Source organism: Bufo gargarizans, chromosome 6 (assembly GCF_014858855.1).
Source record: "Bufo gargarizans isolate SCDJY-AF-19 chromosome 6, ASM1485885v1, whole genome shotgun sequence".
In the NCBI taxonomy this organism is placed as follows: Eukaryota; Metazoa; Chordata; class Amphibia; order Anura; family Bufonidae; genus Bufo; species Bufo gargarizans.
Window position 1 is genome coordinate 319,226,093 of NC_058085.1, and position 24,542 is coordinate 319,250,634.

At 44.8% G+C, this 24,542-nt stretch overlaps 1 protein-coding gene and 1 long non-coding RNA gene across 2 annotated transcripts in view; one reads left to right on the top strand and one right to left on the bottom strand.

Annotated features, from left to right (window-relative positions):
- The window catches only part of KCNK1 (potassium two pore domain channel subfamily K member 1), a 34,389-nt gene that overhangs the window by 3,180 nt on the left and 6,667 nt on the right, over positions 1–24,542 (bottom strand). Inside the window, exon 2 of the mRNA XM_044297240.1 lies at positions 14,991–15,386. Within this exon, the coding sequence (XP_044153175.1) occupies positions 14,991–15,386 (396 nt within the window). The remainder of the gene's footprint in view (positions 1–14,990; positions 15,387–24,542) is intronic.
- LOC122940597 lies at positions 19–23,025 on the top strand. The gene is made up of 3 exons (XR_006390374.1): positions 19–187; positions 21,844–21,925; positions 22,418–23,025. It is a non-coding gene; the product is annotated as an uncharacterized LOC122940597 (long non-coding RNA).

The window sequence follows — 24,542 nt, forward strand, 5'->3', positions numbered from 1 at the left end:
GGGCTCGGAGCGTGCCGCCGCACAGGCACGTCTTCTGACTGAACGCAACGCCAGACTTGCCCTCAGAGCGCTGAGCAGCCACAGAGAAGAAGGAGCCAGGGCCCTGCCTCACCTAAGTGTCCCTGTCTGACTGCCTCCGGCGCCCGAAGACAGACAGTGTGTGGTGCCCGAAGAAGCCCAAGGTCAGGTGTGTGTCCTGCTTGCTGCTGTGCCCCCCCCCCCCCCCCCCCCCCCCTTCCTGGCTAGCTATACTAGGAACCTCTTACCTTAGGGCCTGATGATAATAACTTACTGGGTTTTACTGGTGGCAGTATTGTGCCATTTTTTTTTACTTAAGCCCCTGCCCTGTACTATGTGCTGCTAGCATGCAGCTGCTTAACCCTGACTGTGACATCACTGTGTATACCCTGTACTGTGATGTCACCCACTGTGCATGTTAACCCTGTACTGTGATGTCACATTGCATATTAACCCTGGCTGTACTGTATGTGACATCACTGTGCCTATTAACCCTGTACTGTGACTAACAGTACAGGGTTAATAGGCACAGTGGGTGACATCACAGTACAGGGTTAATAGGCACAGTGACAACACAGTACAGGGCTTATATTTGCAGTGCATATTAACCCTGGCTATACTGAGATGTCACAGTGCATATTAACCCTGTACTGTGATGTCACATTGCATATTAACCCTGGCTGTACTGTATGTGACATCACTGTGCCTATTAACCCTGTACTGTGATGTCACCCACTGTGCATGTTTACCCTGTACTGTTAGTCACAGTACAGGGTTAATAGGCACAGTGATGTCACATACAGTACAGCCAGGGTTAATATGCAATGTGACATCACAGTACAGGGTTAATATGCACTGCGACATCTCAGTATAGCCAGGGTTAATATGCACTGCAAATATAAGCCCTGTACTGTGTTGTCACTGTGCATATTAACCCTTTACTGTGATGTCACTGCATATTAAAGGAGTACTCTGGTATAGGAAAATAAATCCCCTATCCAAAAGGAGATAGGAGATAAGTGTCTGATCGGGGGTGGAGATCCGCTCGATGGGATCCCCCACGATCTCCTGTATGGTACTCCGGATCTCCTTGTGCCCGGAGCGGTGGTCAACACTCCCCCTCTATGTATCTATGGGAGAGCCGCAGATACAGCACTTGTGTATCTCCAAATCTTCCATAGAGATACATGGAGGGGGAGTGTTGACCACACCACCGCTCCGTGCAGTGGTTGATGCATCTTATTTATTGACGACTGAGCCAGGGCGCCGTACGGGAGATCACGAGCATCCCAACGATCTTTGTGGGGGCCTCATGTTCGGGTTTCGCCTAAGGCCTCACAAAGTCTAGAGCTGCCTCTGTTAACTGGTACACTTTTTTTGAACTTCAGTATAAGTACAGGGAAAATATTTGGGCAGATGATGAATTTAGATCCATATATAACACACATCCATATATGGAGTTAGAGCAGGGACTCCTAAGCTGGGAAGTTCCCCACTCTGGAGTCCCAACTGTTCAACATCTGTGATCTGTCCAGACTGTTTTCCTTGACTGGATAAATTGGGGGAGTTCATCATCAGTGGATTATTTGAAGCCTGGTGGGCAGGGCAAGTAAGCGGGGTCCTGCTTCAGTCTGGCCAGATCACAGATGTTGAGCAGTTGGGACTCCAGAGTGGGGAACTTCTCAGCTTAGGAGTCCCTGCTCTGACTCCATATATGGATGTGTGTTATGAACATGAAAGTGGTATTCCTAAGCATGGTCATTATGCTTGGCGACACCCTGTGTATACAAGTCTAATTTAGACTCTATTTTTGAACCGTTTCTGTGGGGATTTGAACTCACAACCATCTACATTAAAGGCATGAACCTTAACCACTGAGCTATAGAGCTCAATGCTAAGTCATTGCTGAAAGTTTATCTTATATAATACCATTTTGGGGCGTGCATGATGCAAATTGGCCTTTAAAAAAAAAAATAATCTGTTACGCCATTCACCATAAAGGCTAACTTTTTAAAAATATTTTAATAATATAGTTTTTGCATGCAGCAACGCCCATAATACAATTTTTTTTGTTTCTTTTTATTTTGGGGAATAGGGGTGATTTTTTTTAATATTTTTTTTTTACTTTTTGTTAAGTCCCCCAAGTGGACCACAACTTACAATCATCAGATGTAAATTGATCCATTAAGCTACATTCACACTAACGCATTTTGTTTCCGTGTCCATTCCGTTTTTTTTGCTGATAGGATATGGACCCATTCATCTCAATGGGTCTGCAGAAAATGCAGACAGCACACCGTGTGCTATCCGCATCCGTATGTTCGTTCTGTAGCCCCGCAAAAAAGATAGAACATGTCCTATTCTTGTCTGTTTTGCTGACAAGGATAGGCATTGTTACAATGAATTCACAAAAAAAAACAATTGCCATACGGAACGTCATCTATTTTTTTTTGTGGATCTGCAATTTGGGGACCGCAAAACACATACGGTCGTGTGAATGTAGCCTTAGGGCTCATGCACACAAACGTATTTTCTTTCCATGTCTGTTCCGTTTTTTTTTGCGTATCATATGCGGAACCATTCACTTCAATGGGTCTGCAAAAAAACTGAAGTTACTCTGTGTGCATTCCGTTTCCGTATGTCCATATTTCTGTTCCTCAAAAAAATAGAACATGTCCTATTATTTTCCGCATTACGGACAAGGATAGTACTGTTCTATGAAGGGCCAGCTGTACCATTCCGCAAAATATGCACAAGGATGTCATCTGTATGTTTTGAGGATCCGTTTTTTGCAGACCGCAAAATACATACAGTTATGTGCATGAGGCTTTAGTCTGTATAGAAATCACTATATCACAGTTCAGTGCTGCCATGTAGTGGCCTGAACTGGGATATACTAACATTGCGCCTGAAGAGGAATCCAACGCTTCCGGTTTTTAACATTCTCAGATGCCATGAGCGAGGGGAACTCATTGCTGTGAGGGGAGGGGGCATGTGGCGTATTCTGGGGCCATGAGGGTGAAGAACTGTGTGAGGATTATGGGGTGTAAATCTGTGAGGGAGGGCCGGAATCAACAGAATGTAACTGTGTTGTTAGTACATTATTACAAGATTGGGGGCCCCACTTTTGATTTTGCCCAGGGCCACATTTTGTCTAAAACCGGCCCTGCTGGTGGGTCAGGTGATGTCATGACCCACTTGGGAGAAGTGGGTCGGTTATATACAGACGTGGACAAAATTGTTGGTACCCTTTGGTCAATGAAAGAAAAAGTCACAATGGTCACAGAAATAACTTTAATCTGACAAAAGTAATAATAAATTAAAATTCTATAAATGTTAACCAATGAAAGTCAGACATTGTTTTTCAACCATGCTTCAACAGAATTATGTAAAAAAATAAACTCATGAAACAGGCATGGACAAAAATGATGGTACCCCTAGAAAACACAGAACATAATGTGACCAAAGGGACATGTTAATTCAAGGTGTGTCCACTAATTAGCATCACAGGTGTCTACAACCTTGTAATCAGCCATTGGGCCTATATATATGGCTCCAGGTAATCACTGTGTTGTTTGGTGATATGGTGTGTACCACACTCGACATGGACCAGAGGAAGCAAAGGAAAGAGCTGTCTCAAGAGATCAGAAAGAAAATTATAGACAAGCATGTTAAAGGTAAAGGCTATAAGACCATCTCCAAGCAACTAGATGTTCCTGTGAGTACAGTTGCACATATTATTCATAAGTTTAAGATCCATGGGACTGTAGCCAACCTCCCTGGACGTGGCCGCAGGAGGAAAATTGATGACAAATCTAAGAGACGGATAATCCGAATGGTAACAAAAGAGCCTAGAAAGACTTCTAAAGAGATTCAAGGTGAACTTCATGCTCAAGGAACATCAGTGTCAGATCGCACCATCCGTCGTTGTTTGAGCCAAAGTGGACTACATGGGAGACGACCAAGGAGGACACCATTGTTGAAAACGAATCATAAAAAAGCAAGACTGGAATATGCCAAACTACATGTTGACAAGCCACAAAGCTTCTGGGAGAATGTCCTGTGGACAGATGAGACAAAAATCGAAGTTTTTGCCAAGGCACATCAGCTGTATGTTCACAGACGAAAAAATGAAGCATATCAAGAAAAGAACACTGTCCCTACTGTGAAACATGGAGGAGGCTCTGTTATGTTCTGGGGCTGCTTTGCTGCGTCTGGCACAGGGTGTCTTGAATCTGTGCAGGGTACAATGAAATCTCAAGACTATCAAGGAATTCTAGAGAGAAATGTACTAGCCAGTGTCAGAAAGCTTGGTCTCAGTCGCAGGTCATGGGTCTTGCAACAGGACAATGACCCAAAACACACCGCTAAAAACACCCAAGAATGGCTAAGAGGAAAAAATTGGACTATTCTAAAGTGGCCTTCTATGAGCCCTGACCTCAATCCTATTGAGCATCTTTGGAAGGAGCTGAAACATGCAGTCTGGAAAAGGCACCCTTCAAACCGGACACAACTGGAGCAGTTTGCTCATGAGGAGTGGGCCAAAATACCTGCTGAGAGGTGCAGATGTCTCATTGACAGTTACAGGAAGCGTTTGATTGCAGTGATTGCCTCAAAAGGTTGCGCAACAAAATATTAAGTTAGGGGTACCATCATTTTTGTCCATGCCTGTTTCATGAGTTTATTTTTTTACATAATTCTGTTGAAGCATGGTTGAAAAACAATGTCTGACTTTCATTGGTTAACATTTATAGAATTTTAATTTATTATTACTTTTGTCAGATTAAAGTTATTTCTGTGACCATTGTGACTTTTTCTTTCATTGACCAAAGGGTACCAACAATTTTGTCCACGTCTGTATAAGTCACTGTTCCTGTCAAAGGGTCAATTGGTTATGGCCAGTAAGTAGGCCAGAGCAGCAGGCACCCAGAGAAGTGAGGCCCACCCCAGCTTCTCAGGTGTTGAGCCGGCGCATCAGTGGCCAGTGCAGAGTGCATGGCACCAAGGCCAAGCATAGCGGTACCCATAATGTCAGGCTGTTCAGCCAGTACAGTGAGAAGAACCTAAGAGCTGTGTTGCTCCCATCCATCCTGCGGAAACCTCAGGCCTGCCATGTTTTGACTTATAATTTGGCGCAGATATTCCTCTCATGATAAATTCCCCTGCAGACTCTAACGTTAGATTCTCCAGGAAAGTGATACCTTTAAAAGTGAGAACTTGTAAATGGCAGTGATAGTGAGCCGGACTCCCTTCCCCCCAATCCAGCGTCTCTGCTTTTTACTATTTATTTGATGCATATACAGCCATACTTGCCAGGTAGAACCCTTCCACGGCAAAGCTATCACATGTCAGTAGGATGGACAGGAGATGAAGTTGATCATCAAGGATATGATTGAAAATACCTTATACTACCCTGGGATTCTCCAGCATGGAGTTCAACAGAGGACATACTCATAATTTAAAGGAGTTTTCCATGGAAATGGAAAAGAAACCCATAAAAAATGAAAAAGAATCATTACTCACCTCCATTGCTACTTTTATCAGCCTGTGGCCTATTTATTTTTTAACTCTACCTGGAAAACCCCTTTAATATGTGCTGCAGCAGTTTAGTCTCCAAATATCCTCAAGGACTGAATCGTGGTCCAAACTTGGAAAAACATCTTCTAGTCATTTCAATTTATACTGTACTAACATGGAGCATCCCTTTAGGGAAGAGCTGCCCAAAGATTTATAAAGGCCCCTAAACTGGAAATGAATGAGATTTTTCTCATTCCTGTGTAGAGAGACTACTGATTGAAGTTACAAACCCTACATCTTTAACACCGCTTTTGGCGTACTTTTCATTTACATCCACACACGGATCCACCTAGCCTTTTTGCTGCCTGAGGCGAAAACGGAAACGGCGCCCCTCCCTCCCCAATGCCAATTTCTTAACCTAACCCCTTCCCTTTAGCCCATGGCCCTTCGCCTGACCATACCTAGTGCTGCCTGAGGCGATCGCCTCGCCTGGCCTCATTGGTGGTGTAAACTGTGGATTTTGTGCCATGGATTTGCGAGAATGAAATCTGCAGCATTTTACAGTGGCAGCAAAGTAGATGAGACTATAAGAATTTGTCATTTTATGCAGCAGATTTCCAGCACAGATTTCACCCTTTACAATCATCATGGAAACATTCATTTAGATCAAATCCCTTTCTACATCAATATCTACATCTGACCTGGAATGAATATTGGCGAAGATGGAAACGTTCATTTTGATGATGACTTGGGATTAGAGATGAGCGAATTTTTCAAAAGTTTGATTCGGCTGATTTGCCAAATTTCTCAAAAAAATTCACTTCATGGCAAATTACTTCGTCACGAAGCGCATTTTTTTGTAAGTAGTGGGTGCAATGACAGGGAGCTGCGATAGCGCCACCGCCCGTCATTTTACCCCTCAGATGCCGCGTTCATACATGATTGCGGCATCTGAGTGTAAAAACTGTGTAAAATGAACATTAAAAAAATTAAATCAAACTTACCTCCTCCATTTGCTCGCGACAGGCCGGCTGCCATAATCTTGCTTGAAGATCGGGCGCGAAATCTCGCACGGCGCAAGTTTACATCATCACGCTGGCCGACGTGGTGATGTCATACGTCACCACGCACGGGATTTCAGCCGAGATCTTCAATCAAGATGGAGGCTGGCGGCCCATCGCGAGCAAATGGAGTAGGTAAGTATGATTTTTTATTTATTTTTTTACACTATTTCAGGTTAAATCCATTCGCTTACACGAAACACAAAGAAATTCGGCTTCAAGGCGAATCGAATTTATCCTGAACTTTGGATCGAATTCCACTTTGTGGGATTTGATCTGCTCAGCTCTACTTGGGATGGTTCCATGACCACACTGACTGTACCAAACAGACATCTGGAGGGTACATGCCACCAGAGTATCTCAGTAGTGCAGACTCACTATTTAGCCTTCTTTAGGTAAGTTGCTGGAGGTGGAGGTCCTGCAGATCTAGGAGGAAGGCTGATTGTAGCATGTTAACCCAGTCTAACCTGGCAGATTTATACAAGCATAATACAGCCATGTCCCTATTTTGAAAATCTCACCTGTCAAGTGTTTTATCAGCAGACCAATCTATTGTTGACTGTTTCCACAACACTCCTCAAATGGAAAATCTAAATTCCCAATAAAGACTTGAAAACACAAGAACCGTCACGGAAGAGTCACTTAACAACTCTGCTGGCATTCTGTAAATATCAAGGTTTAGAACAACCAATAAGAGAACTCCAATATAGTATATACAATACACTGGGGTCTAGCATAAATTAGTATAACCCCAAAAAAAAAAAAAAAAAACAGTGGCCCCAAAAGGAATAAGGAGAACACTCATATAAAATATATGTAGCTTTATTATTACATGAAATATACACACAATGACATAAGGCACAAGGCCATGGGAGGACGGGAAGCACTGAATGTGCTGTACCTCGATGCACGTTTCGCCAGGAAAAGGCTTTGTCACGACCTCCTGACGAAGCCTTTTCCTGGCGAAACGCGCGTCGAGGTACAGCTCTGTCCAGACATCCGGTGCTTCCACACGTTATGGGTAACTGATGCGTTCCTATGCTTACTGTAACCCTAAGTTCACACCTGAGCGTTTTACAGCGCGTTCCTACGCGCTGTAAAACGCTCAACAAGGAGAAACCAATGCTTCCCTATGGGAATGGTTCTCACCTGGGCGTTTTACAGCGTGTACGATCGCGCTGTAAAATGCCCGACGCTCAAACAAGTTCTTGAGCTTTTTCTTGGGCGTTTGTCGCGCGTTTTGGCCCATAGACTCATTGGACAACACTGCAGTCAATCACACAAACGCGCGTCAAACACGCGTTTACTATTGCAAAAACCGCGCATAAAAACGTGTGACAAATACGCGCGTAAAACACGCGTCTCAGAAACGCTCAGGTCTGAACCCAGGGTTAGTGTCTCTATGTACTAGTTATAATCTCACTATGCTACCGTTGCCTGTTTTGACACGGTCTGGTGGCAGTTAATATTATGTACACTCTGGATTTGCATCTAGCTACATGTCATTTTGGGTCACTTACATTAACCCATCAGTGCGTGGTTCAGCACCCTTGGATTCTCTGGCTTGTTCCCCTGTCAGTACGGTGCATGTGAGGGTGGGGATTGTTGCCCCGATACACGCGGCGTCCCGTCCTCCCATGGCCTTGTGCCTTATGTCATTGTGTGTATATTTCATGTATTAATAAAGCTTCATATATTTTATATGAGTGTTCTCCTTAATCCTTTTGGGGCCATTGTTTTATTTTTTTTGGGTTATAATATCAAGGTTTAGGCAGGATATTGATCTCCGGCTACGGTGAATCTAAAGGTCTCATCATGGATATTCCTGCAGGGGGCACTGCACAGGGAGTCATGATTAGTGGATATGGGCTGTTGACAGTAAAGCTTGCCTATGGGGGTGTCCAAACTTTCCCCATTAACCAATGATAGTGGAAAAAAAAGTTGAACTGTTGGATTTCAACATGCCCAATCCTTTTGTTCTCATCAGAGATAGGCCTCTTTCACACAAACGTTCTTTCCCCCCGTTTACGGGTCGTTTTTTCCGTTACGTATACAGTCCATATACGGAACCATTCATTCAATGGGTCCGCAAAAAAAAACGGAATGTGTTCCATATGCATTCCATATTTCCGTTTTTCCGTTCCATTAAAAGATAGAACATGTCCTATTATTGCCCGCAAATCACGTTCTGTGGCTCCATTCAAGTCAATGGGTCTGCAAAAAAAATGGAACACATACGGAAATGCATTGGTAAGTCTTCCGTATCCGTTTCGTTTTTGTGGAACCATCTATTCAAAATGTTATGCCCAGCCCAATTTTTTCTATGTAATTACTGTATACTGTATATGCCATATGGAAAAACGGAATGGAAAAACGGAACAGAAACGGAAACACAACGGAAAATAAGCCCGGAACAACGGATCTGTGAAAAACGGACCGCAAAAGACTGAAAACGCCATACGGTCGTGTGAAAGAGGCCATAAGCTGCTGGCAAAGTTGTCTGGCTGCAATTTTCTCACCTTATCTCTGTGTATTCTCCACACCTGCTTTTGGCTCACAATCACTGATGGAAAACACTGACCAAACACTGATGTGTGAATTAGGCTTAAAGTATATACAGTAGGAAGACTACAGGCCCCCAAACACATTAGTGTAGTAGTAGTAGTCTAATGTGTATGGGGAGCTCCCAACTCTCCCTTGACAGATGAAGTTGGAGGAGAAAAGGATTGGGCAAAGTGAATATTTTTGCCCAAACCTTTTTAAGATAAGCCGCTGCCAGAAGGGTCTGAAAGCACCATTCTCCTCTCTCCCCATTGAATGCACATATACATTTGTCTGTACTGAATGTGTATGTGCAGTGACTTGCTGGTTCACGGCCAAAGTCATCGAATGGTTCACTGTTAAAGTTGTTAGGATGCTTTCTGAGATGCTAACTATGCAGTTATAACGGTACAAATTGCTAATGTGACTTTGCTATGCACAGTGTATTTTAAAAAGGCTTAATTTGGGTAGGAAAAAGTTAACTGGCAGTAATAGCTGTAGTGGTCATTTCCCCAGGTTACAGATTCTTCTGGTAAGCAAGCCATAGAAAAGACCTGTTAAGTGTGTGACACGAAGGAACCCTTCTCCAGGAAGACACCTTTCCTGTGAGTTAAAGCTCCCAGAAAAGCAACTTTGTTAGGAACTGAATTATTGCAGAAGGTTGAGGACCATTTGTCAGCTCCAAAACACCCCTTGAACTAGAGCAGTCATGCCTAACCTACGGCCTGCGGTCCAAACGCGACCCTCGAAGCTGTGTCATGCGGCCCACGCAGTAACAGGACTTTATCAGCGCAGGGCACGCTGCGAACGGCACAGGCAGCAAAGCGATGCTGCCTGTGCCGGCAATCTCCCCGCCCAACGCCGCCTCCTAGCTAATTTATTTACTGCAGTTGCCTCTGTGAAATTGAAGAGAAGCACCGTAATTTCGCACAGGCGCACTGGCAGAGGCATCGAAGTGTGCATGCACCGTCTTCCTGGCCTCTGCTAGTGCGCCTGTGCGAGATTACAGGGCTTCTCTTCAATTATGCAGAGGCAAGTGCATTGAATAAATTAGCTAGGAAGCAGCTCTGGGTGGGGAGGAGATCTGTGGATGACACTGAGAGGGATATCTGTGGATGACACTGAGAGGGATATCTGTGGATGACACTGAGAGGGATATCTGTGGATGACACTGAGGGGGATATCTGTGGATGACACTGAGGGGGATATCTGTGGATGACACTGAGGGGGATATCTGTGGATGACACTGAGGGGGATACCTGTGGATGACACTGAGGGGGATATCTGTGGATGACACTGAGGAGGATATCTGCGGATGACATTGGGGGGGGGGATCTGCGGATGACACTGAGGGGGATATCTGTGGATGACACTGAGGGGGATATCTGTGGATGACCCTGCGGGGGATATCTGTGGATGACACTGAGGGGATATCTGTGGATGACATTGAGGGGGGGATCTGTGGATGACACTGAGGGGGATATCTGTGGATGACACTGAGGGGGATATCTGTGGATGACACTGAGGGGGATATCTGTGGATGACACTGAGGGGGATATCTGTGGATGACACTGAGGGGGATATCTGTGGATGACAATGGGGGGGGGATCTGTGGATGACACTGAGGGGGGATCTGTGGATGACACTGAGGGGGGATCTGTGGATGACACTGAGGTGGGATCTGTGGATGACACTGAGGGGGGATCTGTGGATGACACTGAGGGGGGGATCTGCGGATGACAATGAGGGGGGGATCTGTGGATGACACTTACGGGGGGGATCTGTGGATGACACTTACGGGGAGATTTGTGGATGACACTTACGGGGATCTAGGGAGGGGTGTGGGGATGTTGGCGTAGGAGGTCCTGGAGGGGTGTTTGGGTGGGAGCTCTGGAAGGGGTGGGAGGTCCGATAGGTATGTGGGGGTGGGAGATCCGGGGGGGGGCCATATAATTTTTTGCTGTGGGGCCCAGTTATTTCTAGCTACGCCCCTGATTGGTAAGATTGGGCGGGCACTGGAGCGATAGAGCGCCCTGCTGTAGGAGAAGCCGGCGGGAGATGAAAAGAGGAGGGGCCAGCTCCTGGTGGTGTCGGGCACACGGCGCAAGCATGGCGGTGGAGGATCTGACTGAAGCCTAAAGACCAGACATCAAGGTAGACCTGCAGAAGAAGGTGACAGCGCAGTATATGATGTATACATGTGTGTAATGTATGTAGTGCAGTGTGTGATCATCACATACCGCACTACATACATTACACACATGTATACATCACATGCCCCTCACAGTAATAATGCCAAGATATGTGCCCCCTCACAGTAATAATGCCAAGAGATGTGCCCTCTTCACAGACGTAATGCTCACACATGCCCCCTCACAGTAGTTATACCCTGATATGTGCCCTCCTCACAGTAGTTATACCCTGATATGTGCCCCTCACAGTTGTTATGCCAGATATGTGCCCTCTTCACAGTAGTAATGCTCACTCGTGCCCCCTCACAGTAGTTATGCCCTGATATGTGCCCTCTTCACAGTAGTTATGCCCTGATATGTGCCCTCCTCACAGTAGTTATACCCTGATATGTGCCCCCTCACAGCAGTTATGTCCAGATATGTGCCCCCTCACAGTAGTTATGCCAGATATGTGCCCTCTTCACAGTAGTAATGCTCACACGTGCCCCCTCACAGTGTTTGCATTTCTTTCTGGCAAAGCTACCTGGTTCCGGCCCGCAAAATTTATACCAAGTCTAGTGCGGCCCTCAGACGAAGAATGGTTGGGCACCACTGAACTAGTGTAAGCAGTGTTTAGTGTGAGTCCAATTATGTAATTTTTATCTTCATACTCACTTGCATACTCACTTGCATTCCAACACTGTGCTCCCACAAACCCACCAAATGCATTGAGAGGATTTCTCTTTAAGTCCTCTGTATTATGAGCATGAGCACGAGTGTCATCTCAATGCATTTTACAGCTATTTTTTGGAGCACAGCATTAGAATGTGCACGAGTATTAAGATAAAAATCACATTACCGGACTCAGCATCACTTTAACTGTACACCGCCTACTCTAGTTTGGATGGTGTTTCGGGGCTGACAGATTTCCTTAAAGGGCCATGGCTTTAGAATTTACTGCATGTGGTTTGGGTCATGTTGCTTCTGGCGCCTGGACACTACTGAGACGAACTGGCCAACCTGTCTAGGATTGCACCCTGCAGTTGGGCAGAGAAATATTGAGAGTGATTGCACGCCTTTGGTCATCTGGGAATATTGCATGTAACTACAGCAAGAGACTCAGGGAAGACCACTACATAGCCATCTATATACACAGTCTTTGGGAAAACACTTGAGAACTGTGCCTACTGCTTGTATCTGTACTGTAAACTCATCATCTAATCCATAATATAAAGAATTTATTTCAGTATAATCAGGACAGCCTGGTCTTTGATCTTCCTACCCAGGTTTTTCCTGTTCTCCTGCTTTGCACCCTGTTGCTCACCTAACATCAAGGGCACTCCAGACACCTCCAGGCAGGGCAACCCAAAGTCCAGGGTGCACCACTCCACTTCACTGCACGTGCGACCTGGGAGAGTGCTGGAGCAGGGTTTGCTATCATGAGAACTACGACCACCCTCTTTGCCACCCCGACCACTTCCATCCTGTCCATTACCTTCTTACGCCCACCTCCTGTGGGCTGGCACACTGCATATGTGTATAGGGGAGTCTAGAGGGAGTTAGGAGAGATAGATGTCAGCCAAGACATTTAGGGGGTCATTTACTATTCTGAAATACACCTAAATTAGGCATATTTAAAGAGGACCTTTCACCAGAATAAAACTTCTAAAGTAACTATACAGGCATGTAGAGCGGCGCCCAGGGATCCCCCCTGCACTTACTGTTATACCTGGGCGCCGCTCCGTTCTCCCTTTATTGCCTCCGGTATCTTTAGGGTCCACCCAGGGGAACCTGCCGGCGCCTCCTTCTCCCATGCTGCAGCGCTGGCCAATCACAGCGCTCAGCTCATAGCCTGAGAGGCTTTTTTCTCTCTCAGGCTATGAGCTGAGTGCTGCGATTGGCCAGCGCTACAGCATGGGAGAATGAGTCGCCGGCAGGTTCCCCTGGGTGGAACCTAACTGTAAAGATACTGGAGGCAATAAAGGGAGAACGGAGCGGCGCCCAGGTATAACAGTAAGTGCAGGGGGGATCCCTGGGCGCCGCTCTACATGCCTGTATAGTTACTTTAGAAGTTTTATTCTCGTGAAAGGTCCTCTTTAAGGCAAAGACGGCAGTACAACAGTTAGTTCTTCCCACTCATGCCAGGTCTAAAATTGCGGGAGTGGCGTGGGCGGGCGTGGGTCTGTCTCATTGATCATTTTCTAAGCCTGTTTTAGGAGTAGAAAATGGTCTTAACGTAAGACAGCTCAGGAGCTTTCTTGCATTTAGAACTGGCGCTGGAATCTACCATTTAACGCTACATGCACACAACCATTGTTTTGGTCCGCATCTGAGCCGCAGATTTTACGGCTTGGATGAGGACCTATTCCGTGTGCCTTCCACATCTGTTGCTCTGTTCCGTGGTCCGCAAAAAAAATATAACCTGTCCTATTCTTGTCCGATTTGCGGACAAGAATAGGCAGTTATATCAATGGCTGTCTGTGCCGTTCCGCAAATTGCGGAATGCACACGGATGCCATCCGTGTTTTGCGGACCGCAAAACACACAACGGTCGTGTGCATGTAGCCTAACCCTGACACTTTTTTTGTTAAGACTTGATATCGGTCCCCCCAAAGGACTGTTCTCTGTTATATTTAACAGCCTCTTTCCAATGTATAGCGCAAAATTGGAAATCCTCCTCACATATGTCAAATATAAATTAAGGTAATTGTCAATTGCAGCTTTGAAAAAATTATTTGTTACACTTAATAAATACAAAAACAAATTAGACACCATGGTCTACATTGAGGTATTTTACATTATTAGACTACATGCACACGACAGTATGTGTTTTGCGGTCTGCAAAAAAAATGGATGCCATACGTTTTTTTTTTTGTGGATCCATTGTAACAATTTGATTACCTGATTATAATGTTATTCTGCTTAATACTGTAACAAATCAAACTGTAATGTACTTTCTTTAACCATTTGAAATAAAAACACACATTAAAATGAATAGGGATGGGTGTTGTCCGTGGAGAACACGTACAGCACACATGCGTGAAACACTGACGTGTCAGTGAGGCTTTAAACAGCAGCTGTCATCTCAGATCTCATGATAGGAAACTACGTTTAAGCGTTTGCTGAGCTCTACCTTGAACATTTACTTTTGCTCTGAGTAAATAATTGAGTAGGAAAATATAACCAGTCCACCCCCCATCTATCTGCCTTTCTCCTTCCATGCCTGGTTTTTAAGAGCTACTAGACTGGCGGTTCTGATGATGTGATGACAGCTGTCGGTGAGATTGCTACGCCACATACCTAAGAAAATCTGCACAATGCCAACTGGCTGCTGTAAAGACACAGGACGAGATGTTATACCCTTGTAAAATGACAATGCACTTCCTAGACAGCAAATAGTCTTCGTATTCTTATGGCATGTGTGGATTTTTATACGGCGTTCCAAATGCGTTGCTTCCCTTCACAATGCTATGCAGATAGATGATACATTTCTGGTTGGCTGCAATCAACACTAGATGAGTTTAAAGGCTCGCTGCTCCACCATTCTCGCGCTGCCTGTGGTTCGGTACAGGCAGGCACCATAAAATGAAATCACTGCGCCTGCTGCCCCAATTAGACAGCGCAGACTGGAGAGCAGAGCAATGCTTACAATGCTACAGAATGCTAAATTCAGACTACTCACATGTGATTCCGAACTTATAGAGATGGCGAAATTTCTGGTTGTAGGCCTCCCCTGGAACATAATCACCCAATCCGATGGTACTTAACGAAATAAAACAAAAATAAAAGGACTCCAGGAAATTCCAATCTTCCTCCAGTACAGAAAACGCAGCAGCGGGTATGAGGAAAAAGCAGCCGATGGTGAGAAACCCCAAAATAAGTGCGTGGACAATGGCCACAATGTGTTTCGGGAAACCCCAATGGAGGTGAATGTAGAGGACAGGCTTCCTGGTAACATAGATGATGATCCGCTGAACCAGTGCTGTAAACAGGAGCAGGGTGAAGGGGATGCCGACGACAGAATACAGAATGCAGAACGTCTTCCCTGCATCCGACAAAGGAACCGTGTGACCGTAACCTAGAAGCACAGGATGAAGACTTATCAATGTGCAATAGTACAGTAAAGCAATTAATACAAGCAATAATATAGTTGCCCACTCCAAATATCTGGAGGTGGGCTGTCCTAATTTAGAATGACGTGGTCTAGTTCTCAACCAAGAGGTATGCATATACTTACCAACATTTTCGTTTGTAAGATTGGTGCATCACACCGCAACTCCTCCTGGAAACGACCATGGTGGGTTATTGTTTGCCCCAAAACACCAATATAACCAAACGCACCACTATAGCATAGAAAATCATTAAACTTTATTCATACATAAAAAATATGTCAATGCGGTTAAAAGGACCCCACCCTAACAACACGTGTGTAAAACACTCACATGCGGTACATATCCCTAAAGTAATCCTGTAAACTCCCCCCAAAAAACTGTCATATGCCAATAAATAATTCAGAAAATCCATAAAATAGTATAAGTACAATGCATAAGACAATAACAAAATTACATAAATGGAAAGGAGATCAGGAAAGAGTACATATTATACAGACCGCGAGGGGAGTCACAGGTGGTTGCACCACTTGCGGTCGGTATAATATGTACTGTTTCATGATCTCCTTTCCATTTATGTAATTTTGTTAGCCTGTTGTCTTATGCATTGTACGTATACCATTTTATGGATTTTCTGAATTATTTATTGGCATATGACTTTTTTTGGGGGGAGTTTACAGGATTACTTTAGGGATATGTACCGCATGTGAGAGTTTTACCCACCACGTGTTGTTAGCGTGGGGTCCTTTTAAACGCATTGACATTGTATATTTATGTATTGTTGGTCATGAATAAAGTTTATTGATTTTCTATGATATAGTGGCGCGTTTGGTTATATTGGTGTTTTGTGGCTTATGTTCCACGCACTTTTCCATATTCTTATGATTATCGGTGTATTGTTATTTATTGTTAGCCCCGCCTATATTTGGAACGGGGGACAGTTGGCAACTATGGGTACGTGCCGCAGGTTGAGGTCTCGCGTGGGAATACTCTAGCTGGTTGGTAGAGCCTCTTGACATTCAAGTGGTGATAGAGTTGTATCCTGCAGTGGAGCACAGGACCCCCATAGTACACTCCCATGCTGCTAAGCTGGTGTATCTAGGCCTATCATGTTTGATACCGTCTGCTTGCTGATGTAATCGTCTTTCCTATGTGATACTGATATGTCATACTTGCCTACTCTCTTGGAATGTCTGAGAGGCTCCTTGAAAAAGGGGATTGGTGGGAATGTTAGGTGTATGGTTGGCACTCAGTCTCAGGAGTGTGGTGCACGCGGGCAGGCTAATCTAGATCCAACTATCAAGAAAAATCTGATGTTCTGCTATTAACAATGGCAGATTACAATGGGGCTTTTCAGGTGGCAGCTCAGGGCACAAGGATCCTAGGACGAGCTGTGGCTGCCCAAAACGCCCGCTTAACCACCAAGGCAACCCTGTATGTTTTGTCCAGTGCCCTCCGTTTCAGTAATGCAGTGGGGTACGGGAGTCGATGACACCTGTCCATGCTTTTCACTCTCATGAAGCTTATGAGGCAGTAGAACGGCACAGGTGGTCACGAAGAGATGACATCATCACAATAGCCTGTGCCGGTGCTCAGGCAGCGCAATGATTTCATTGCAACATTGCACTAGGGTTCAGGTGGCGCAATGACATCATCACAACCACCTGTGTCTGGATGCAGGCAACAAAAGACGCACACCAGAGGAAGTCTGTGGTGTGTGTAACAGACAATGGAAATGAGGCGAGTCTTTTGATTTAGAGTTTTAATTTCTTTGTAAGTACTACTGAGGGCACTAAAATAAGCAGGGCCATCTTTAACACGGGGCAAAAGGGGCAGCTGCCTCTTGAGCCCTGCTGGCCAGTGGTGTAGTGGGGGGGGGGGGGGCGTTGCCCTGGGCACAAAATTACAGGGGGTGCTAGCAGGGCCGCACCGCCAATTAGGCAGTGAGGTGATAGACCCAGGAGGCGCGGCCCTGGTGACAAGTGGAGGGCGGGGGCAGGGCACAGGGAAATGAGCGCTTCCATTGTGGAAGCGCTCATCTCCATAGTCATCTGTATCGCTGTCCTCGGTTTGTGTGTTGTGGTGGAGGGCGTGATTGCATGCTAGGGTGTGGGAAGGCAGGATCCAGGGGGCCCAAGTAAATTCTTGCCCAGGGTCCAATCAATATTAAAGACGGCCCTGAAAATAAGGCACTTTAAATAATGGGGGCTATACAGAGTAACATTATATCTACTGAGGGCACTACACGGGGGACACTATGAATACTAGGGGCACTACTGGATACATACTATAATTACTGGGGGCACATAACTACGCACCATAGATGCTACATTATAGCTGCTGTGGCCATTATAAGGGGCATTATAACTGCAGGGGGCATTATAGTGAGCATTATTACTACTATGGCCACTATAGAGGGGCCTTATTACTATGGGGGCTCTAAGAATGCCCTTTAAAGGGGGCAATGTGGAGAAAATTATTATTAGTGGGCACAATATGGAGGGCACAACTACTAGTGGGGGCACTCTCAGGGAGGATTTTCACTATTGGGGGCAATATAGGGGCACTATTTCTAATCAGGGCACTCTGGGGGAGAATTCCTATTCATGGGACTTTTGGGAGCACTATTACTATGAGGGGACTAACGTATCTGTATGACATTATTATTTTGGCTGGGGTATAGCATCTGGGGGCATGGAGGGAAGTATTGGGGGTAGCAGAAGGATAACATTGTTGGGGCATTAGGAGGGAGAGGATCATGGAAAAATGAGGAGTCTGCAGAGTGGAAAAGTCTACAGAGATGAGACGCCACTGAAAGATGTCATAATGATGCTCTCAATTAAGAAGAGGAGACATCACTGGATATAATAGGCATGTAATAATGTATTCTCCTATATGTTTGGTTGTGTTTAATGCAATTTCCATCTCAATATGTCTTTAGCACTGGGGCTTGGGCGAGTGGGGGTATCCTGTGCACTATACTTTTCTATTTTTTTACTTGTGGGGCCCAAACTTGAAGAACAGCCACAGCTTTTGGGCCACTTAATCCATCCCTGGCTATTAATCTTCTATTATTCCATGCAATACAATGTGCAAGTTACAGAATGCGTTTTGGCTCACCCCAGCCTTCCTCAACAGTTGAGAAAGACTGGAACAGGCCGAAATGCTTCATGTAACTTGTACATTGTATTCCATGGAATAAAAAAATAATAATAGCAGAACAGTGAGTGTCTGGGATATTTCTTGTTAGTTGGACCTGGAAAAAGGGGAGAACTTACGTACTTCAGGAAGAGTTGTCAAATTCCCAGTTGGGCACCTGGAGGGCTTCATCCAGCAAGCAGCCCTCCATGAGCTCTAAGTGTATGTGGTGCCAGAATGATGCACCATTAGACACAGCTCTGACTCCTACATGTGCTCTGAGGGAGCATGGGCTGTCCGGAAAAGGGGAAGAGTCTTGAAAAAGAGCCATCTCCACACCCGGGAGAAAGCGCACCAGCACAGTCAGGCTTCTGCAGTCCAGCTTCTACAGTGTGGGATTTGTGATTCTGTCTCAGACCTGCAGTTGAGGATTAGAGCAGGGAGTTGTGAGATAATCTCTATCATTAGAGAAGAAGTAATCCTTTGGTCAAACAGCAGCAGACTCGTCCCTCATATTAAATGCCTCCACACACAACATAATCCATTAGCTTATTAGAGATATGACAAACATTGTCTCCTCTTACACCATGTCACCTGCAGACCAGTAACCATGGAGAGAACGTGGAACACTGGAATTTTGATCGCTTCACCTCTAGCAGATATAATAAGGAGAGATTTATAAAAACTGGTGTGATGGAAAATTGGGTTAGTTGCCCATAGCAACCAATCAGGTTCCACCTTTCATTTTTCAGAGCTCTTTTGGAAAATGAAAGATGGAATCTGATTGGTTGCTATGGGCAACTAGGCCAGTTTTCCTTTACACCAACAACGCACTATGACTTATGAAAACTGTCTAAATGAAAAACTGCCTTTGTTCCCCATATCAACTAATCACAGTACATAGGATTGAAAGGGGAACTTAAAGTGACTATGGAAAAAAATAGAAATGGCCCCATGTTGTAGGCGGATCCAAACTGACAGAAGGCGGGGCAAAACAAATAGGCAGGTCCAGCAATACTATACAAAATACCGCCCTAGCAGAGCCAAATACCACAGTGCAGCACAATATACTGCCCCAGCAGAGCTAAACACCACAGCGCAGCACAAAATAATGCCCCATCAAGACAAAATACCTCCCAAGAATCTGACCCTGCGGTGGCCCTCACATTCTGTCATTTTGCTCTAGTTGCCTCAGGATGGCAATGCAGTTGAAAGTCAGGAGGGAGCCCGCGGGGTGCCCGAAAAGTACATAAGTTCTTGACATTCCTCTTTTAATTCACTGTCAGACTATTTGCTTCTTTAGCTGGCGGCTGAGAGGAGGGCTCAGGCGGCCCCCTGGGCATCAGCCTGCCAGAGGTTTCCCTGTATGGCCAGTCTGCCCCTGACAGCACGGCTTTCACATACTGTAGCTGCCGGGATTGCTCCTGATTTTTAGAGACAGTCCTGGCAAATTTGAGCAGACTCAGGCCAAAAATGGGGGGGGGGGGGGGGGGGGGTGTCTAACTCAAACCCCACACACAAATGGGTGTTTCTGGGTGGGTCTGAGGTGTTCCCAGGGGGGCTTATATGCCCCAATTTTCCCAACGCAAATGTTGGTAAGTATGCTTTCATACAGTATCTTTTATACAGTTTCATAAATCTTCTGTGTGTACAGCAATCACCGGATACTGAAATAATTCAACATTGATCCAGCTAATGTTACGTCCCAGCATTAATGGCATGGATTTGCAGTTTATTTTAATGGCCATAGAGAGAAATGGCTGCCATTACAGGTGTTGCCATCTACTGTAGCTTTCCCATAGTCCTGCATGGCAAATTTCTACAGTTATATAGTAGGAAAGGGACCGCTCTGTGCCTTTATCACTGCCAAACTTCTAAATGTGAGATTATTGCAGTGTGTGCCTGTAACAGTATAGTTCTCAGATTGTTTTACATCTTGACCTACAACCAGAGGGACGGTCAAATGTTCTGCAGCAAGGTCTGCGTCGTTCTGGACTGGATGGGAGAAATACAAAGCAAAGGACTCAGTACAGTGTGGGATGCATATGGACGTCACAGCTGGATGGGTGCCAGCGCTGACAGAACAGAAAGCGCTCACAACATACAGAGGGGCTTGACAACAGGAAACAGACCAAGACATGAAACTATAGAAATAACCTGCAACATTCAGTTCAGAAAACAACCTGTCTCTGCACAGTACCACTTCTATACTCTGATATACTGGGTGTAATACTCAGAATCGGCTCTTATTCTGTATATACAGCCACTGCACAGTACCACTTCTGTCCTGTATACTGGGGGTAATTATCAGTATCTGCTCTTATTCTGTATATATGGACACTGCACAGTACCACTTCTCCTGTCCTGTTTACTGGGTGTAATTCTAAGTATCTGTTCTTATTCTGTATATATGGGCACTGCACAGTACCACTTCCTATGTCCTGTATACTGGGTGTAATTCTCAGTATCTGCTCTTATTCTGTATATATGGGCACTGCACAGTACCACTTCTCTTGTCCTGTATACTGGGTGTAATTCTCAGTATCTGCTCTTATTCTGTATATATGGACACTGCACAGTACCACTTCTTCTGTCCTGTATACTGGGTGCAACTCTCAGTATCTGTTCTTATTCTGTATATATGGACACTGCACAGTACCACTTCTTCTGTCCTGTATACTAGGTGCAACTCTCAGTATCTGCTCTTATTCTGTATATACAGACACTGCACAGTTCCACTTCTCCTGTCCTGTATACTGTGTGTAATTCTCAGTATCTGCTCTTATTCTGTATATACAGACACTGCACAGTACCACTTCTCCCGTCCTGTATACTGGGTGTAATTCTCAGTATCTGCTCTTATTCTGTATACATGGACACTGCGCAGTACCACTTCTCCTGTCCTGTATACTGTGTGTAATTCTCAGTATCTGCTCTTATTCTGTATATACAGACACTGCACAGTACCACTTCTCCCGTCCTGTATACTGGGTGTAATTCTCAGTATCTGCTCTTATTCTGTATACATGGACACTGCACAGTACCACTTCTCCCGTCCTGTATACTGGGTGTAATTCTCAGTATCTGCTCTTATTCTGTATACATGGACACTGCGCAGTACCACTTCTCTTGTATGCAGTATATCATTCTTGTATATAACCACTGCTCAGTCCCATTTCTTTGGTAATTATCTTGACTGCCTTTTGTGTTAACGTAAGTGTCAGGTTAAAGTCTATCGGATTTGTTTTCTTAACGCAAACATACTGAGGCATTTTTTTTTTATTGTAGGTGCGATAAACAGATAAATTGTCCACACACCACCTACACGTCAGAGAACTTCCTTGGTGAAAGCAATCAGCTTCAAGCCTAAGTAAGTTAGGATACAAAAAAACATATGTTGTTTGTGCCAAAAGGTGCCTATCCATTACCAGACTGCATTAATCTTGATTCACATCAAGGCTTCTACTCTGGTCACATCGAGAGTAGCATTCATAATTTCCTGTCACCAGAAAGCAGTGCACTGTGGGAGTTCAAATGACAGGCCTTGTCAACACGTTTGGAATTCTGTAAGGACTTAGATGTGGATTTCGAGTTGCAGGCTTGGATTTCTGCCACAGGGTCTATGAAAATTCAATGTTGAATTTGCCAATGGCATTTCCGAAATGTGGGAACATAGCCTAAGGGTGGGTTCACATCAGAGTTGTGTATTTATAACACCCAAAAGTTGTGTTACTACACGCCTCTACCCCGCTACTATCTTCTAAGAGCCTTCACATTGTCATCTGATGTAATTTACATTATGTCTTCACAAATGCACATGTAAAACCATGTTAAATATAATTGTTTCCTTGTAATTTTCCAGGTTCACCAGTAGGTGGCAGCAATGCATTGGCCAGGTACCAGTCTCAGTTTAGTGTATCTAGGCTGGAATGGTTTATTCCAGCTTAGTTCCCCCTCCGTGGAGGGATGGATTGTTCCCACATCCTGCAGCATGGGTGGAGAAGGAAGTTAGAGTCAGTGTAGCCTCCCCCCTGCAAGGGGAAGGCTGTGTAATAGCCTTCAGGAGATCCCCTGCATAGGATCCCCTGCGGCTGACACATTGATCACATTCTCAGACTGAGCACCTGCAGCCAGCTGGATGAAGAAAGCAGACAACCCCCAGAGTTCCAGAAAGAAAGCATCCCCTGAGAAACTGTCTGTGAGTAAAGTCCAGAGACCTAGGAGAAGCCACTCCTCCTCAGCTAGGCTGTCCCCATACAGCAGAAGTACAGAAAAGTGCAGAAGATTAGTTCCTGCCACAATTACAGAGCTACCAAGCAGATGTATTATCCTCACACTTAAAGTGCAGAAGTGTTTATTCCTGCCAATGATTGCCAAAACCTGCGATTACAAACAAAGCTGTATACTGCTTGGTAACAAGTTATCTTCAGTAAAGAAACGTTTGAGCTTCATCTAAAGGTCTGGACATCATTTCTGCTGCAAAATTCCTCTATTACTCCAATTTACTCTACTACTCAAATTTATTGCAAGTGAGCCAGGAACCAGGAGTCCAGCTGTACCCAGGTAGGAGACACCGTTGACACAAATTCCACTACCCTTCAGGGACATTATAGGCCATTACACCACTCTGGCTTTCCTAAACTGGGATGTGCGTTATAACACCTTGGAAGGGCCCTGTGATAGTACCCTGTGCAAGCTGCAATTGGCGTCACAAACAAACTACAGACTATTAACCACCCGTAAGTGGCGTCAGCATTACTCCATATCCTGCTCATTGCATATTCCGTTATGGCTTTCCGTTATAACATGGTTATAGCGGAAAATAACGGAATCCATAAGACGGAAGTCAAAACGGAAGCCTTTAAGAGGCATTCCGTTTTGATCTGTCATAATAGAAGTCTATGGGAATCATAACAGATCCGTCTGGTTCCCGTTATGCAAGACGGAAAACAAAGTCCTGTCGACAGGACTTTTTTGTCCTTTCTGCATAACGGGAACCAGACAGATCCGTTATGATTCCCAAAGACTTCTATTATGATGGAAAGAAAAACGGAATGCCTTTTAAAGGCTTCCGTTTTGCATTCCGTCATAATACAAGTATATGGGCAGCATAATGGATCCGTCCTAGTTTCCGTTATGGAAGACTGGACTCCTGCATAATGGATCCGTTATGCTGCCCATAGACTTGTATTATGAAGGGTCAAAACGGAATGCCTCTTAAAGGTTTCCATTTTAACTTCCGTCTTATGGATTCTGTTATTTTCCGTTATAACCATGGTATAATGGAAAGCCATAACGGAATACTTAACGCTGATGTGAACCCACCCTAAGCGCTTTTGGCTTCCAAGTATAAAAAGTACTTCAGTGTAGCTCTGGCTCTGGAGAAATAACGTAAATTTTTTTGCAAAAAACAGCAAAGTTCCTCAACTTTTTACAGGAAATGTATCACTAGAAAGTTTAATAAAATTGCTATTATTAAATATATACATTTTTTGTACATTTTTTTGTGATATGATATTAATATAACCTAGTTGTCAACTGTCCCAAATCTAAAGCGACTGCCCCTAGTTTTCAGAAACAGTCCCAGCAAATTTGGGTTGCCTTGGGATGGAAATGGGCAGGGCCAATGTAAGCGGGTGTTTCTGAGAGTGGGGCTTTCATGCCCCAAATTTGATAACTAAAATGTTGAGAAGTATGATATAATTGTTATTTAATGTAAAGAGTTAATTCCACAAGGGGTATGGACTGGAGTGCACCTCCAATGAGGCCAGGTGAGGCAATTGCCTCAAGCATCGAGACATAGAGAGAAGTGGGGGCAGTGGCAGGGCCGTGGGAAATCTCTCTATAGTCAACTGTATCACAGTATGCCTTTAACAGTAGGGAGGGGGGGGCACAGTTTTACTTTTTGCCTCAGGCAGCAGAAAGACTAGGTGCACCCCTGGGTATGGATGTGATATATGGGTACGTGAAACCAATATTTGTACTCT